The 18,158-nt window shown below is 40.1% G+C and overlaps 1 protein-coding gene across 8 annotated transcripts in view; it reads right to left on the bottom strand.

Moving 5' to 3' along the window:
• Nucleotides 1–18,158, bottom strand: part of SNX24 (sorting nexin 24) — a 176,041-nt gene that overhangs the window by 75,559 nt on the left and 82,324 nt on the right. For 7 of the 8 annotated variants that reach the window (XM_082380736.1, XM_082380732.1, XM_082380729.1 and 4 more), the window contains 2 exons: nucleotides 14,478–14,561; nucleotides 534–638 (listed from right to left, as the gene is read on the bottom strand). In XM_082380736.1, the coding sequence (XP_082236862.1) occupies nucleotides 534–638; nucleotides 14,478–14,561 (189 nt within the window). The remainder of the gene's footprint in view (nucleotides 1–533; nucleotides 639–14,477; nucleotides 14,562–18,158) is intronic. The other variant, XM_082380733.1, reaches the window with a different exon arrangement.

Genomic DNA, 18,158 nt, shown 5'->3' with positions numbered 1-18,158 from the left:
CTCTTAGCTACAGAAAAGAGCATCCTCTGCATTCTTTTAAAAACATACATTTTAATTTTCAGAGAAGTTGGCACTTCAACAGAAGTAATTTTTATATACTCGTTCTCAATTTGATTCCATAGGTGTACCAGCCAGGCCCACTGAAAATGCAGTTTCTCTCATTATCTCCCCAACATTCAACACCTAAAGGCTGGGAATGCTACGAAGAAGCAGCAAATCTTGGAGGGGAAAACAAAAAACAGAAAGTAATTTGTCGGGCTGAACAAAAAAACAAACAGACCCCTCTGCATCGGTTTTTACTTTTGTACTAATTTTTCACTTCCTGAATCCATATAACCAATTTTAAATAGAACTTAACTAAAGCTAAAAGAACCAACCAACAACATATTAATAATTTTAAACTTTCTTGTCACTCAGAATGTTTGGTTGCTTGATATATTCCGTAGCTCACCCATAAGTTCTGAGAAAAAAATATTGAGATATATGATTCTTTAAGCTCCAATACATTAATTGAGGATCTAAACACATCTTACCTGTAAATATGTTTCCAAACCTTGTCGTCGTTGTTCCAAGACTTTTGGAACCCAGTTCCGAACATGTTTGGAAGGGATTTCTGGAGTTTTAATACATTTCTTAAGCTATAAAGACAGAAAAAAACATAGAAAATCTCTTTTAATTATAACGACATTATTTGAGGGAAAAGCCAATAAAAGGAAGTGAACCACTGCTATCTCCAATAAAAAGATAGAGGAAAATATATATACACTGAAATTTCATCAAAAATTCTTTCTTTAGCTGTCCTAAATGTTCAGGTTTCAGGACAAGAGTTCTGTGTTTTGGTAGTTGTTGTTATTGTTATACGTCATCTGGCATTTCAGATGGGAATTATTTTTCCTGAAGAATTAAGAGTTCAGTAAATGAATTACAAAGGAAGTATAGAAGTTTATAATTTCCAAAATCAATTAATACAACAAAATTTTAGTTGGAAGAAGTACTTTTCTGATGAAAAGTCTTTTCACATATTTTTCACATAAAAAAGGAAAACAGAATGCAATTGTTTATATCCATCATCCCTGGAAATGCCATATGAACTAGACCACATCATATGGAGAGTTTCTTAAAAGTTCTATTAAAAAAAGTTCTATTAAAAAAAGTTCTAAAAAGAAAAGACTGATCCTTCCAAAATTCCTAAGCATTAGGTCTAAATTTTGTTCATGTTCTCAGTTAAGCCTTTCTGGGCAGCAGTCTTAAGGGACTATATAGATAAAGGAAAATTCTATCGGACGTTGAGTTAGAGCTGCCTGTCACAGGTGCATCCTACCACATCCGCATCCTAAATCTGTGAATATTACCTTACAGGGCCAAGTACTTTATATATCTGATTAAATTAAGTGTCTTACAACGGAGAGAGTACCCTACATTATCCAGGTGGGCTCAATGTAACCGTAAGGATCCTCATTTATCGGGAGGGAGGCACGAGGACCAGGGTCAGGGAGAGACTGGAAGATGCTACATGACTGGCTTAGGTGATGGAGGAAGGGTCATGAGCCCCGCTGACCTATGGAAGCCGGAAAAGGGAAAGGAATGAATTGTCTCCTACAGCCCATTGATACCTTAACTTTAGCCCAGTGAAACTCAATTTGGATTTCTGACCTTGAGAGGTATAAGATAATAAATTTCTGTTGTTTTAAGCCACTAAGTTTATGCTAACTTGTTACAGTGGCAACACAGACGAAGCTAACACACTACCTCTAAAATGGAAAGACTTTTAATGCTCTGAGTAAAAAGTTGGAAAACTTAACTGAGACTGCTCTTTTACTACACGTGCAAAGAAATGGCATAATGACCTCTAAGAAAATGCACACAGCTAAACCCCAGCATCTAAAACTGTAATAAAAGAAGTTCGCATACATAAGCATATCTTCATTAACCATTGTAAGCTGAAATTTGTTGCGCACCATGAAAAAGGGGTCTTTGTGCACTTCAGAGATGAGCACTTGTAGCTCAAGACATTAGGCTGAGCCCGTGCTTGCCTTCTTCCTCCACACCTGAAGCACCACTAACAGAACACTGTGAAAGTATTAGCTGAAAGCCCAAAACTATCCTCCTTTTCTTCCTCACCAAACTCCTAAATTATTGGAAACAATACTGCATTCAGCTAAATTCAGCTTAAAAAGCTAAATTTCCCACACCCCCTTGCAGAGAGTGGAGGACAAAGGTAATCAGAAGTCACTGAGAAAAGCGTTCCATAAAATCTCTTTTAAAGTGGAACAGACTCAGCTAGCTGGTACCTTCTATACTACTCCCCTTTCACCCCTTCCTGCCTAGAATGCGACTATGATGGCTGGAGTTGCTGTGACCATTTGCCACCATGAGGCAACTCTTAGGATGGAAGACAGGTGCCCAGATGACCAAGCAGAAAAAAGGAGTCGGTGCCTGCACATCGCCTGGAGCTGCCACAACACCCCAGACTGCCCGCCTCCAGACTTGCTTTTTAAGAGGAAAAAAATAGCCCCCCTCCCTCTTTTTTTAAGGTTACTGGTATTTGGACTTCTTGTTTCATATACCTGAATTCAGTCTTAGTAGATATTAAAAAAAGAAAAAGGCCAAAGGGAATAGGTCTCAGAATAACACAGAGAACAGGGCAGGGAGGAAGGGGCAATCACCAAGCAAGAGATTAACAGCTTTCTAAAAGATGGAAAGCAGGAGCACGATCTAAAGAAAACACTGGAGCAGAGGAAGCCCCAGCCCAGACCTCCTCAGGAAGGGACTACAAAGGGTCTGGACATCAATCTTCTCAGCAGCCTGAGAGGCTCTGTGCTCAGGACGGGCATAAGAGGAGGAGGGAGTGGGAAGAGGGACCAGTCTGTGCCCTAGCCTGTGCCAAAGACCACAGCAATGACTAGCAGCCCGGTGTCATCCCTAAGCACGCACACCCTCACCCAGTAAAAAAGGGTCAGTGTTCCTAAAGAAACTGAATGAAGTGTCTGGGTTGAAGAAGGGTATTTGCCATTCTAGTCATTCTGGTTTTCATGGGGTCCCCAGCCTAATATCTGCCTCTCTACCCTCATTCCCTATAATGAAGCCCTTAAGTTGACACACCCTACAGAGGGACCAGACTTATGTACCCAAAGCAGAGGAACCAGTGACAAATACCCAGAATAACTGGATGGGCAATCAAAGATCACTTTCATAGGAAAGCCAGCACTGTGAAAGAGAAAGGACAAGAAAAACAAATGGAACAACTAATCCCAAAGGAAACAGAGAAATCAAATACCAGAAGAGATCTTTAATATCTGCAGGGAGATTTGAGAAGATATCGCTTCTATAAAACAAGAACAGGTTTTAAAAAAAACCAAGAACAGGTTGCTATGAAAAAGAAACCATCAGAGAAGAAGAAAGAGATTACAGAAATTTTAAAAAAATGACAGAGAAATAAGTTAAAAGAGGTAGAATATAAAATGATGGAAGTCTCTCAAAGTGTAGAATAAACAAAATGAGAGAAAGCGTAGGTGAAAAGATAAAACACATATAGGATTAATCTAGGAGATTTAATATGAAAGTAATAAGCCTTTCATAAAGAATAGAAGACATTTTCAAAGAAAAGCAATTTTTATAGGACCTAATATATGTCTTCAGATTAAGGACCTACTGAGTACCAGCATAATGTATAAAAAAGGATCCACCATTTACTGACATTTATCTGTTAAGATTTCAGAATATTAAGGACAGAGAGAAGACAGAGGGAAAAACATTAGTTGGCAAACAAAGGAAGCAGAACTGCATTGGCAAATGACTTGTCACCAGCAACAGTGGTTGCTAGAAGATCAATGCTCCAAAGATCCAATTTGACATGGATTTTTATAACCAGAATATCATCAATTAAGTGTGAGAGAAAGTTTACCTCCCATGCCTTCTTTTACCCAAATTTGAGCATGTAGTTCCGGAAAACTGAGAGATTAAACCAAGGAAGAGGAAAAATAGGATCAGGGCTCATAGCTCTACCCCATCAGCGTGGGGAAGGGAAACCCGAGGGCAGCTGAGCACAGCAGGCCTAGAGAACTATCAGTCTAGGTTAAAACAAAAACCTCCAGGAAGAAGGTTGAGTCCATGTAGCAGACAGTATGGAGAAGATGGATTAAATTTAGAATTTGTTAAAGTACATTATTCTTTTGTCTATCAGAAAAAATAAGTTCTAGGGTAAACAAAGAGCCCCTGAAGAAGGTCATGGAACAGAAGACACCAAGCTCCTCCTATGTGTTAGGAACACTCCTGCCTTCATGGGGAGTGCATACCGGGAAATGGACAAAAAAACAATAAACATGTTAATGAAACAGGGTGAGGGCAGAGAGTAACAGACGGGGGTGTGTGCTGGGGGGCAGCTGGGGAAGTGCCTGTGTGAGGTGAGAATGTCTCAGGAGTCACCTGAATCATGCTGGGAGGGAGCCAGGTTAGGAGCTGGAGAAGGGACACTGCAGCAGAGGCAGCAATGGAAAGGGAGGGCCGAGCCTGGTGTTCCAAACTCAGCAAGGAGGAGACGGTTCAGAAAGGTGCAGCATCAGACACACAGTAGGGCCTTGCAGGCCGCAGAGGGAATTTGCCTATCATTTTACATGGGAAGCAAAGTGAATGTCTTAAGCAAGGGAATGATCTGATAAAATTTTTACTTTAAAGAGCTCGTGCTAGATTCTATGAACAAGATGGGCTGTAAGCGGGTGGAGGAGACCGGTCAGCAGCTCCTGCAGGAGTCCAGGCAAAAGAGGATGGTGGCGTGGACTACGGCCGTGGCAGTGGAGGTGGGGAGAAGCAGAGGCTGCAGAGTATGTGGAAAGTGGAGGTGATCGGAATGACTCCAAGGCTTTGACTGTTTTAGGTCTTTGACCTCAGCTGGCAGCGCCCTGTTTACTGAAAGGTGGTAGAATGCCAGGTTTAGACTAGGTGGCAGAGGACACTATTTATCTCCCCACATCCACCGTCCCTGTCTTCTGTAGAACAGAACTCCTGATTTTGAGCTAAGTACATGACCGCCCAGAATAAAGAACACATCTCCCAATCTCCCTGGAAGCTAGGTGTGGCCGTATGACTGAATTCTGGACAAAAGGCAAGTAAACAGACATGTCTATGCAACTTTCAGGAAGTGTTCTTAAAGGGAAGGACTGTTCCTTCTTTCCTTTCCTCCTTCCTGCTGGCTGACTTGCCCATGTAACGGCTAGACCTGGAGCAGTCACCTTCCACCATGAGATGGAAGCCTTGTGTGGAGAAGAGGGAAACCACAAGAGGAAAGCCTGGGTCCCTGAGGACCATGAAACTGCCACACCAGACTTAGATATTTATGTGAGAGAGAAATAAAGGTGTATCTCACTGTTAAGGACCATTATTTTAGTTCTAGCGTCACTTGCAGCAAAATCGAATACCACAGTGGGGATATGGCTGATACTGCAAGCTGCCTATCCAATATTCACTCCCTCCTTCTTCTTGTAAAATAAAACAAAACAAAACAAGCAAAAAAACACCAGTGTCATTCAGAGGGCCAATATGCTAAGCAAAAAATCTTGATTTCCCAGGTTCCTTTATAATGTGACAGAGTTGTTAATGAAATGTAGTTTAAGTCCACTGGGTAGGGCTTCTGTTTTCCTCAAAAAGAGAAACTGGCTCTTCTTTCTGCCAGAAATGTGGAAACAATGCCTGGAGGGACAGCAGCCATCTTGTAACCAGAGGGTGAAAGTCACATGCTAAAGTAAAGATGGTGAAGCGGAAAGATAAAAGGAGCTTGGAACATAGATATTACAGAATCGATACACCAACTTGGACTGCCTGCTTTTAGTTTTCTTGCAATGTGAGAATTATTAATCTCTCACTTGTTTAAGGGACCTAGTCAAGTTTCTATTATATCCAACCAAAGATAATCCTGACACAAAGGAATCAATTGTTCTGTTTTGGTGATTTCAAGTCAGAGATGCCCAACAGGCATCCAAGTGGAGATAATTTGCAGGCAGTTGTATATGAGTCTGTAAACTGGGAGTGAGAATATCTAAGTGGTATTGAGAGCCATGGAACTAGATGCCATGACATTGGGAGTTCGGTACAGATGGAGGAAAAGGTCTGTGAGGGGCAGAATCCTGAGAAGCTCTCAAGATGCTGCCTCGTGGTGCACATGCCTATAAAATTCCTTCCCTTGGGTCTGGATAGGACCTGTGAATGTGGTGAGATAGTCACTCCTTTGGTTGGGTTACATTACACAAGGAGACAGGCAATCCCTTGATCAGGTCCCACTTTATGAAACCCAGTCCCGGCAGACTGCTGGCTTTGAAGAAGTGAGCTGTGCGTTATGACAAAGCCACATGGCTAGGAACTGAGGGTGGCCTCGAGGAGGGGAGAACCACCCCTGGCTAACCGTCACCAAGAAAACAATGGACCTCAGTCCTATGACTGCAAGGAACTGAATTCTACCCAGATGAGGACATGACAACGTGAAGAGGACCCCAAGCCTCAGATGAGATCACAGTCTTGGCAACACCTGACTTCAGCCCGATGAGACCCTGAGCAGAGAACCCAGCTAACCTGTGCCCTGACTCCTGACCCACGGGAACACTGAGGTAACACATTTGTGTTGTTAAAGCTGCTAAATTTGTGGCAATCTATTACGCTGCAGGAGAAAACGAATACAAAGTCCACGGTCTGAGACATCCAACTCTGAGGGGCAGGGAAGAGAGGCAGGGCAAACAGTGAGGAGGCGGTGAAATGGTAAGTTGAGTCAGGGAAGCGTTTCTAGAAGGGGCATGATCAGACTGTGCAGAGCGATACTGCAAAGTCAAAGACACTGGGTAAAGAAGAGCGGGAAGCGGGAAGGCAGAGGCTCCTCTTCCCAGGAATTATACTGAGAGGAGAGCAAGGGGGTGAACATGGGAGGGAAGCATGGGGTCAAAGGTGAGTTCTATTTCCTTCAATGGGAAATACTATAATATATTAATTTATTGATGAGACTGATTCAGTATTGGGGGAGGGGAGAGAGAGAGAGAGAGAGGAGTAATTTATGATTATCTGTAAGGGAATAAATACATATCTCATCTCCACACTATTTGAGGTATTTCTCAAACAAGAACAAAGCCAGAAAATGCTAATTACTTGGAGGTAAAAAGCTTATTAAGTTTCACTTTAAACAAAAAGAAACTTCTTGAACACTACTGAACCACAACATTTCTTACATTTCAGAATAGAAAATCAACTCCATTATCTGTCTCTCTCTCCTTCTTATAAAAAATCTTGAAGATATAGTACTGAAAAGATGTTTCCTTTTTATTTATGTCAGGAGTACTGAGGGAGCCGATCGTCATAGCTGCTGGGCTCGGTGACAGCGTTCGTAGGTGAGTAATGAAGGGCTCTAGATGAGGAGAGACAAACCCAAGACAATATGTCTGCAGGAGGGCTCAGCTGCTTACAAGATAAATACCCCTCTGCCACTCCATCCGATGATTAACTGCATCCAGCCAAACGGCCTTTCTGATCCCCGCAGATAGTGACCAGATTCCACGATACCACAAACACAATCCCCTCTGCCTGGCATGACCACTCCCTTCCCTTCTCATACTGTTAGAGGAGCTGACACAGAACTTACTCCGTAAAGACCTGCTGCATATACATTGGTGATAGCAACCATTTTCCACCGAAAGGAACAGAAATACTTTTCCCAAGCACGTGAATAAAAAGATGAAAAAGGGAAAAAAGGTTAAGGAAAGACGTGGGGGACACTTGGGGTAGCATTCAATCTTTTAGTCCATGTTGTCGCCCTACCTCCTCAGGGTTCCCTTTAGAGACACTTCACGAGGTGCCGTACCCCTGGTTTAGCCCCATAACGGCAGTTTTATGGTTCTTCTGAAATGTGGACTTCGTTAAATTAAATATGAGAATGCAATATTCTACTCAAGCCAAAAGTAGGCAGTCACAAGAACTCATTCATTTAGGAATGAACCAGCACCATATTTCCTTGAAACTTTTGTGAATAAAAGGCTGGGCTGGAACTGACAGCTGGCAAGGCAATGCAAACCGGGCTCAGCAGTCTGCCATGCAGGGAAGGCTTTCCTCTCCACACCGGGGAATGGGGCCTTGGGAGGGAAGCTTCTTTCCAGGACCCCCATTGACGGTGCAAGTTACCTGGCTGTAGCGGCGCGCAGCCTGTGGTGCAGGGCAGGGGGTCACAGAGAAAGCTCTTGCCCTGTCACAGCCTGGGCCTGAGCCGTGAGGAGAGCACCCTATAACTTTATTTTTTTTTTTGAAAATATTCTGCTGAGAGTGACCAGAGAAGAACAGGGTGGGGATCTGTTCTGGTTTCAGTGTGGTGCTGGTGTTTGCCCACCTGGTACTGGCAGAGCTACGAAACAGGGGCAAGTGTAACCTGGGGTTAGACTCACAGTGAACTAAACTCCTACAGTAGAAACTGTTCTTGTTGACCAAAGCATTCCTCCAGCAATTCATAAAAGTGCATAATATTCTCTAAATATCCCATTTGCCAAATACTTATTTAATGCCTAACAAGTGCCCAACACTAACAGACAGTGAGGAAGGTACAAAAAATAAGACATGGTCCCTACTTTTACTTATTTATTTCCTTCTAGTTTTATTGAGATATAAGTGACATACAGCACTGCATAAGTTTAAGGTGTACAGCGTAACGATTTTGCTTACATAGATCATGAAACGATCATGTACATGAATCGTTATGTACAGCATAATGATTTTACTTACATAGATCATGAAACTAGCACAGTAAGTTTAGTGAATATCCATTGTCTCATCTATAGATACAAAATTAAAGAAAAAGAAAAAACTCTTTTTCCTTGTGATGAGAACTCTTAGGATTTACTCTCTTAAATTTCATATATAATGTACGGCATTGTTGATTATATTTATCATGTTGTACATTACATCCCTAGGACTTATTTATCTTATAACTGTAAGTTTGTGTCTTTTGACTGCCTTTATTCAATTCCACCTCCCTCTACCTCCCGACTCTGGTAACCACAAATTTGATCTCTTTTTCTATGAGTTTGTTAGTTTGTTTTTGAAGTGTAATTGACCTACAACACTATGTTAGTTCCTGGCAGTGACTTGATATTTCTATACAATACAAAATGATCACCAGGATAAGTCTAGTTAAGGACATGGTCCCTAGTTTTTTTAAATATATCTTCTAGTTAGACAAAGCTTAGGGATAACTAAGCTTAAATTATCTCAGATGTTTTAAATTTAAGTAGAAATCTCCTAAATGGAAAAGGAGTTCCAAGAACAAAGAGATGAAGGAATAAAAGCAACTCACATGAAAGAAGAAGAAACTGAAACATTTTAGTTTTGTTTGAATAGATGAGAACACAGAGGGAAGGACATTCAGCATGGCAAAGACAGAGAGGCAGTGATTTTCATATACTGGGGTGACCGGGAAGACTGGCTTGGCTGCCACTAACTTTTTCTTGGGAGAAGCAGTGAGAAATAAGGCTGGCCAGTAAAGGGGTTTGTGGTGGACAAAATCATGGTCCTCCCAAAGGTGTCAACATCGTAATCCTTGGAACCTGTGAACGCACTGCCTTATAGGTGTGATTAAATCAAGTATCTTGAGATGGGAAGATTATCCTGGATTATCCAGGTAGGCCCGATGTAATCTCAAGGGGGAGGCAGAGGTGACCGAGTCAGAGAGAGGAGATGTGATGACAGCAGATGTGACGATGGAAATAGAAGCTGGAGTGTTGCGATTGCTGGCTCTGAAGACAAAAGAAGGCGATGAGCCTAGAAAAGTGGCAGCCTCTAGAAGCTGGAAGAGGCAAGGAAAGTGATTCTCTCCTAAAGCCCCCCAGAAGGAACATAGTCCTGCCGACACATTTAGAGTAAGATTACAAATGTGTGTTGTCTTAAGCCACTAAGTTTGTGATGATTTGTTACAACAGTAATAGAAAACTAATGCACAGTTTAAGATTACTGGTCTCAAAAGTCAATGTCCATGATTTGGTAGATAATACAGACACATTTCAAGGTTTTTGAGCAATAAAATGAAGATGAAAATAGTGCTCTAGGAAAATTGCCTGCAGCAGAGGATGAATAAGAAGACAAGGATGAGAAACAGTTAAAGAAATACTTACATAAAGTAGCAAGACTCTGGACTGAGATGGTAGGAGTACAAAATGAAAAATTAAATGGTGCTTATTATAGAAGTTTGGAAGAATGAATCAACAGGACTTGCTGACACCCTGGAAGTGAAAGATAAGAGAAAGGTAGGAAAGACTTCCAAGGTTTCACACCTTGTGTCTTCAGTGTGTGATGAAGGGGGAGGTAGGGAGGGTTGTGTCTAAGAGATGCCTTTAAAAATATAATGACACAACAGGAATTCTCAAACTTCAACAGGCATTAAGATCACCTGGGATGCTGGTTTAACATGCAGATTACTGGGCTCTATCACAAAGATTCTGATTCAGCATGCCTGGTGGTGCCCAGGAATCTGCAATTTAATAAATACTGTTCGGCTTCAGGTGACCCAAAGTTCACACTTCAGAAAGTACCAATCTAGAAAAACTAAAAGAAAGTGAAATCAAATACTTCCAGAGCTCTGGAAGAAAAACTAATCTTAAATAAAGTCTGAAAGGGTGAAACTGACATATTAGAGACCATAAAAATGTAAAACTTTTGCAAATTAAAATAAATATCACAGCCAAAATTAAAAAGACCATGGTGAAAAATAGTTTCATCAAGTGGCTAATATTTTATTAATAGGCCATGCAAACTAATGATCAAAAACAACAAAGACCCTAGCAGAAAAATGGGAAAGCACATAAAGAGAATTCCAAAAAGAGGGACTACAATCATAAACTTAAGAAATACCAATTAAAACAGCAAAAAGGCAACATATATTGCTTGCTAAATACATATCATTGGGGGGGGGTAATATGCAAAGCTGGTGAGATACTTTCATGCTTGCTGGTTGCATTACAGATCTGCTATAACCATTTTGGAAAAAAGTAATTTGGTAATATATAACTGGAGCTGTAAAAATATCTATACTCTTTAACAGAGAATGCTTCTTTTGTAATCTAGCTTAAAGGAAAGAGTCTTGAAAATGGAAATAAAAGTTATATGTAATGAAGGCTATCAATCATTAGAAGTTGACCATGCAATGCACACGATTTCATTTAGTCTGGAAAACAGTCTTGTGAAGTTAGCACATTCACTGTTCCCATATTAAAACGGGGGAACCGGAGGCACAGAAAGATCACTCAACTTGCTCCACGGACTTAAGAGGTAAAGGCAGGCTCAGGAACATTCTGCTGCCAGAGTTTCCACACTTAACTTCTACACCATAATTACCACCATGAAGGAACCCCTCTAGCACAGTAGCATTTGTTCCATTAAAAAAATGCAAGAAAAGAAGGAAAATAGCAATTGTATTAGCATAGCAGAAATATATGTTGGTAACAAGGAGTTATTTCTCCTGTCCCCAAACTTTCTGCAAGATTTAGCTTTATAATCTAAAAAACTAAGCTTACTTGAGGGGACGAAAATAAAGCATATAGGAAAAAAAAAAATAAAACTCTTGAACTTTTCCAAAAATTAGAAAGAAATCCTAAGAAAAGTGTAGAGGATGAGAATATTGTTTTCATACTTTAATATCAAAAATTGTAAAAGTTTGGGAGAAGTAGTAATCATCAAGAACTTCAAACAACCAGATGAACTGTCAAATGGGTAATGGTTTTAGTTTCTGCCTCAAAATGAGCCTGACAATAAGCCAGGAGGCATTTTTGTGTGTTTGTGGTATATGGAGATGAGCCATGCAACTACTATTCTAAAGGTACAAAGCACTTATTAATAGTTCCTATATGATTTTAGAATTAACTTGGGGACATTGGCTAAAAACTTTAACAAGTGTAATGTAAAGTGTAAGAGAAATCAGGACACTGGCAACAGAGCAAATAGCATCCACTGCAGAAATAACTGAATATTCAAAAATATTAAACAGGAATAGATTTAACTTGAATTTAAAGGGAAGATATTTCATGTAAAAACAGGACATTCAAAGCACGTCACAAAATTCAAATATGGAAACTGGGGTACCAAAATTCTAATAAAAGGATAAAGTTGTACAAGGTGGCAGCAGTAATCACTAAAGCTTGTGTATTCTGATCAATTTTTTTGCCCATTTCAATCCTCCTTAACACACAACTTTACAGTCAAGATTATAGATTTATGTTTATTTTTACACCCTGCCATTATTTGTACTTAATTGTCTTTTATAATAAGTTACCTTTTCACCAAATCTAATACAATTATAAAATGGGACAAATAAAGGAGACTTCTAGCAGCCCCTTTCTGCTCTATAACACACAAGATTTAGTGTCTGCCAGCTAAAACTCTGCCCCACAATGTTATGTTTTTCTCTAAGTCCCTGTAAGGATGTTTTAATGAGGCTGCCAAAAACATGCAAAATTGAGAGATCTGAGAATTTCTACTCTCTTAATTCTAATAGACTTGATGATATAATTTTAAGAATAGCTAAAATTATTAACAGAATTGCAGAAGTTGGGAGAAGAGTCCTAGAAAATCTAGAAATTTTTTTTGACTGTGAGAATCTAAGAACTGCCTGTCATCACTGGGGAAAGGGTCCTCTTCTGCAGGAGAAAATAAATTGTATTAGAGAAGAGAGCAGAGTGAGTCACCCTCCACTCGTAAGAAGCATGGGCAGCCTCTTGCCCAGGGCGGGCCTAATTGGCAGTCACCCAGCTGTGCCTCGTGTGGAGTTGGTCCCCAAGTATCTGGTGGGGACAGCTGGGCTGTGTCGGGGTAATGGAGACCTGGCAGGTTAGGAAGGAGGCTTGCATGCGACAGGCTGCCTGGTCCAGACTCTAGCATCAGAGGCTGGGGAGGGGGAGGAGTTCTGGTTTTAATCCCATTGTACAGACTTATTTCATGAGGTACCCAGCAGAAATCTCTTTAGAATCTGTTTCCTCGATAAACAAGGGAACAAAGCCAGAAATCCTTGAGAAGGACGTGAGACCCAGACTCCATGTTTGTTTCTCTTTGAGGCCCCGGGTTGAGGGGTAGGGCTTTTGTAAAGTCAGCTGGCAACACCCAGCCTAAACCTGTATTTCACCTGTGTTGCTTCTTTCGGAAGTAAACCTGGATGTGACACAATTTTAACTGGAAAATTCAAGGTAAATTATCCCTTGCCATCCCAATGGAAAAGTGTACAGATAACTGACGGCTCCTCTTTAAAAGAAAACAGAGGGAAGGAGGCTCACTCACTTCTCAATAAAGTGAGTTTTTACTTTACAGTTTTTACAGTAAAGTTTTTACTCAATACTCTATTCTCCTGACTACCAAAAAGTAAGAAATTTTAATTTTAGGAAATGCTACAGAGCTTTTAATACAGAGTAAGCACACTATCACATCATTTATGCACTGACATTTTCCAGAAAATTTAAGCGGTCCTTAAGGAAGTTAAAAGAATAGATTCTTTCTGAACATACTTACTCAGTATCTTTCCACTAACTTCTTACCTAACAAAGTAACAAAAGTGAAGAAACTGAACTGTGCCATACATTTTGTATATGTGTGTGTATAAATATATATATTCGTATATAGGAAGTATATATATACATACACATACACATTATATATACACAGATGTGAATATATATGTATACAAAAGAAAAAATGGTAAAACTGTATTAACTCATATGTGGTGATTTTCTGAGCAATTTCATGAGGTATTTCTAGTTATTAAGGTAATTTCATCACCTCAATACTAATTTATAACCTTCAAAACATTAAATTTTGGTAGAAAATAAAAATTATTACCTCTTCTACTCTTTACTGACCATGTCTCCCAAAACTCAGCTATTCCTTTTGCATTTTTGTTTCTTTTATCAAAGGCTTTTTTTTTTTTCGCCCCTCCCCCCTTATCAAAGGCTTTTAATGAAAGGGATCTGAGAAATGAAACACCAGTCTTATAGAGCGGCCTTTATAATTCAAAAGAAGCTATGATCCCCCTTTACATGATCCCCAAGCAGTCCTTGAATACATGTGACATGTATATTTTTTTCCATGTATATGTAAGTATAAGTTGATTTTAATAAATTTCTTCCTGTAAAATGATCATTTCTTTTTTTTTTTTTTCCTTTTTGTAAAACACATTAAGTGTATTTTATGGATAAAATAGGGTCTGGGTCTTATTCTTTCTGAACCTACAATACCCAGCACAGTATAATACAAACAGCTTGCTGTCACACATCTATTTATGCAAAAGATCTTAACAGAAAAACCACCTACTCTGAAAGCACACCTTGAAAGGATGGAACAATTTATTTTAAAAGGAAATTTACTTCATGATAAAAGAAGTCAACCTGTTCCAAGAACTATTAAAGCTCTTAGGAACTACAGAAAGCAGGCTTAGTGTTACACCATCTGCCTTATAGAGAAAAGGGTGGGTGGGGGGAAGTTACCTTTTTGTGCAGGGCATGAAATTCGCTGTACCTTTTTTCAACAAAATGTTTTCTTCCATTCATTAGCACTTCTATCTTAAACACCTAAGAAAAAAATAAAAAAGGTTAATTCCACCAGTTCCAAACCCTCGATTGTCTGATGTGGTAAGTTTGTGACCATGATATATTTCATCCCTTTAATTACAGTAGCTGATCTCCCAAAACCCAGAAGGCTCAGGAGACCCTGGCCCAACAGCACTGATTAATGAGCCCTGGAGCCAAATGCTCACTAACAAATGGCAGTATCCCCACAAACGTGTCTAAAAACAGTGGCAACTTAAATGCCTTAAAATGCTCCTTAACTTTTTAATCAGAGAATCCTTCTCTCTTAAAATTACTTCACCAAATGCATATGATGGCGCTGAAATACAAGTGTGATGCCACAGCGACAGTCGGGCAAAAATCGCAGGCCCACGGCATTGAGTTATGGGTATTTCAATGCCGGCAGTGCTGTGTCGTCTCTAAGACAAGAATGCAAACAGTAGTGCCTTTTAGGTTAATTTCTTCCTAACCTGCATATTCATCTCCAGTCTCAGCTGGCTAATTCTGCTGTTTGCAAAACAGGGAAAATGTAGTAAAGGTTCATTTTCCCTGCGTGATACGAGTGACAGCTTGTGCTCCCACCTCCAGGAGGTTGAAAGGCCAGATGAAAAGGCTCTCTGGGTGCACTAATTAGTAGGCACTAACATGACACTTCCTTGATTCTTAGGTCAGTGGGTCAAGACGGGGAACAAGGGATGAGGAATATTATGAAATGCTCATGAGAACACGATGTTAAAGTGGGTGGGGGAAGGCTGCTTGACAGGAGCTGAAGAGAAGTCACTCTGTTATTTCCTAGAGTTTGTCTTTGACTCCTGCTTTGCTGAGCGAGAGTTTGTCATCACCAAGATGAAGCGGAATTGTTCCATGACTTAGTAAGCCTGGGTTCCCATTTCAATTGCCCTTCTGAAGAAAATGAAACTAAAGTTGAGGTCATGTGACACTGAAGAGTGTTGAAAGCAGGCTTACTTTAGCCCTAAAAAGAGCTACTTAAAGTTAGAATATGAGATATGAGGTCACACACCTTCATTATGAAAATAGATCTCTATGGCTCTATATTTCTGCCTTATATGTAAATATGACTTTTTTGGAAAGCCAGAAACTATATTATCAAACATAAAATGTGTTCATATTTTTGCACTCCTTCCAATTAGAAACAAAATCTTCTGTTCCATGACTCAGTTTAAGAAACCTGCTTTTATTAAAGTGGTAAATTTTTATCAATTTAATCAACTGTTTTTTTCCCCAAGAAATCCCCCTAAAAAATACTTTTCTTTGGCGAATTAGTGAAAATATTTTCTTCTAAAAACATATGCATATGCTTCAAACTCTCGGATATACATACATTATTTTTTAGAAAAAAATTTGTTTACTAGTTCACTAAAGAAAATTATTCTTCTGCAAAGACCGTTCAAAGCCAGGAATACAATGAGGAAAGCACCCTGAGAAACACCAACAAAAGAAGCACAGCTTCAACTTGGGGGCTTGGTTAATAGCATACAGAGCCCTCTTTTTAGTGTCAGGTCCCAGATTTAAATCAGGACAATGTGGGAGCAATGAAAGTAGTTTCCATCTGCTGAGCTACATGAAATAAATGAAGTTATGTTTCGAGCCCAGTTACTTGAGGCTCCATCACAAAAACCATCACTTTAATTGGCACGTTTGCTGAAGAATCCACAGAAGGAGGAGAAAGTTGAAGACTCGGTAAGGTTCAACCTACTAGGTTGCCCCTCAGGTGCCCCCTCCTGAAAGCCACGGATAAGACACATTACACAGCAGCTGTCTCATGGAATGTCATCCCTTCTATCGACCAGATGGCTCCATTACCAAGGTCCACAGTTACTGTTCACAATCGCTAAGTTCACTTTGGGTGCAGGGCGGGGGAAGTATTATACATACACACACGTGCACACATAGGGAAAAGTATGTGATAAATTTTAATTCTAATATTTTTATTATGTTGCCATTTTTAAAATGCACAATACACCTAATACTGTTAAGACTTTTTTCTTTTAAATTCTGGGGAAACACCTTGGAAAGGAAGTTGCTTAATCAGAATTTCCATGACAATATGAATGAAGCAAGAAATGGAATCAGTTTAACAAATCTTATGTTCCTAAATTCCATACCAGACTTTTTTTTTTTTTAATAGTTTCTGATACATGTTTTCCCTGCTGCCAGGAAAACCCTCTTCTTTCTTGGCTTTCCTGGCAAGCTCCTAGTAGTTGTTATCTACCTCTAAGGTGGGGGCAGCAAAGGATGATGTTTGGAAAACACGCAGCACAGTATCTGGCATTCATTCATTTAATTATTTAACAGATATTTACTGAGGGACTACAATGTGCCCAGGAGTTGTTCTAGGCTCTGAGGATTCATTCAGCAGAGAAGAAAACAGAGAAGAGCCTAGTCTTCGTGTCTTCCTGGAGCATACATCCTTTCTAGTGAGGAAGGCCAATCATAAACATATAAACAAATATGGTAAAGTCGAAACACATAAAGTGCAGTGAAGAATACAGCAGAGTGATGAGACAGAGCTAGACAAGGGTGCTGTTTTAGACGGTGTGGTAAGAGGAGGCCTCTCTGAACAGAGGGGCAGTGAGAGGTACAAAATCTAGAGCGACACCAGGAAAACGTGTAATGAGAGTCGAATGTGGCTGCCTCTGGAATTTCAGACTGGGGGTGGGTAGACAAGGACTATTTGTTTTTATTCTTTTTTTAATTTTTTTTTTTAAATTTAAGGTAGAGCTTAGAGCAGGGTGATTTCCACTTCTGGACAAGATAGAGTAACAGGGAGCAGTAACCCTCCCACTTGAAACAACTAAAAAACTGGACAAATATGTGGGGAAAGTGACTCTTAAGACATTGGACATGAGGAAATGAATGACAGTGAGAGATGGGAGACAAGCGGAGTGAGCCCTAAGGTTACCCCAGGCAGAGCCATGAGGCCCCCTGAGTCAAGGACAGGGAGGGGAGAGTGAGGGAAAGCCATAGCGATTCGAGTTCCCAGGGGAGAGTTTTGGAGAGGAGTGAGCTGCACACAGAGGGAACTCCTGAGACCTGTCAGAGGTCTCCCTCCAGCATTCAGCTGAATCCTCAGCAGCACATGAGACTGGGGAAACTACCCAAGGACAAGAAGAGATTAGAGAGAGCAGCGCTCAGAGCTTAGACACCTGGGCACAGTGCCTGTTCCCAAAAGCCAGGGTAGAAAACCTCTTAATTCATGAAGTGTTCGTTAGAGAATTCAGAAGGGTCTTGTCTCAGGAGTGGAGCTAAAGTAACGTAGACTAAAAGCTCTTTTAGTCCAGAGCAACAAAGCTTAAAAGCAAGACCTGAAGAGAGCAAATTATTTCTGAGTAACGTAACCACATGCCAGAGCGAAGCTCAAGAATATTTTTAGGAATATAAAAATATTCAGCACCCAAACAAGATAAAATGTACAAAGTCTAGCATCTAAGCAGAAAGAAGCAAGAAAATGCAACTCATAATGAAAAGAAAAAACAATCAATAGAAACTAATCCAGAAATGACACAGATGATGAAATTAGTAGACAAAAGCATTAAAATCGTTATAAGAAAATATCTTACGTTCAAGAACCTAGAAGAG

Source organism: Balaenoptera borealis, assembly GCF_965194805.1.
Source record: "Balaenoptera borealis genome assembly, chromosome: 2".
In the NCBI taxonomy this organism is placed as follows: domain Eukaryota; kingdom Metazoa; phylum Chordata; class Mammalia; order Artiodactyla; family Balaenopteridae; genus Balaenoptera; species Balaenoptera borealis.
This window is presented reverse-complemented; position numbering and strand designations above follow the sequence as displayed.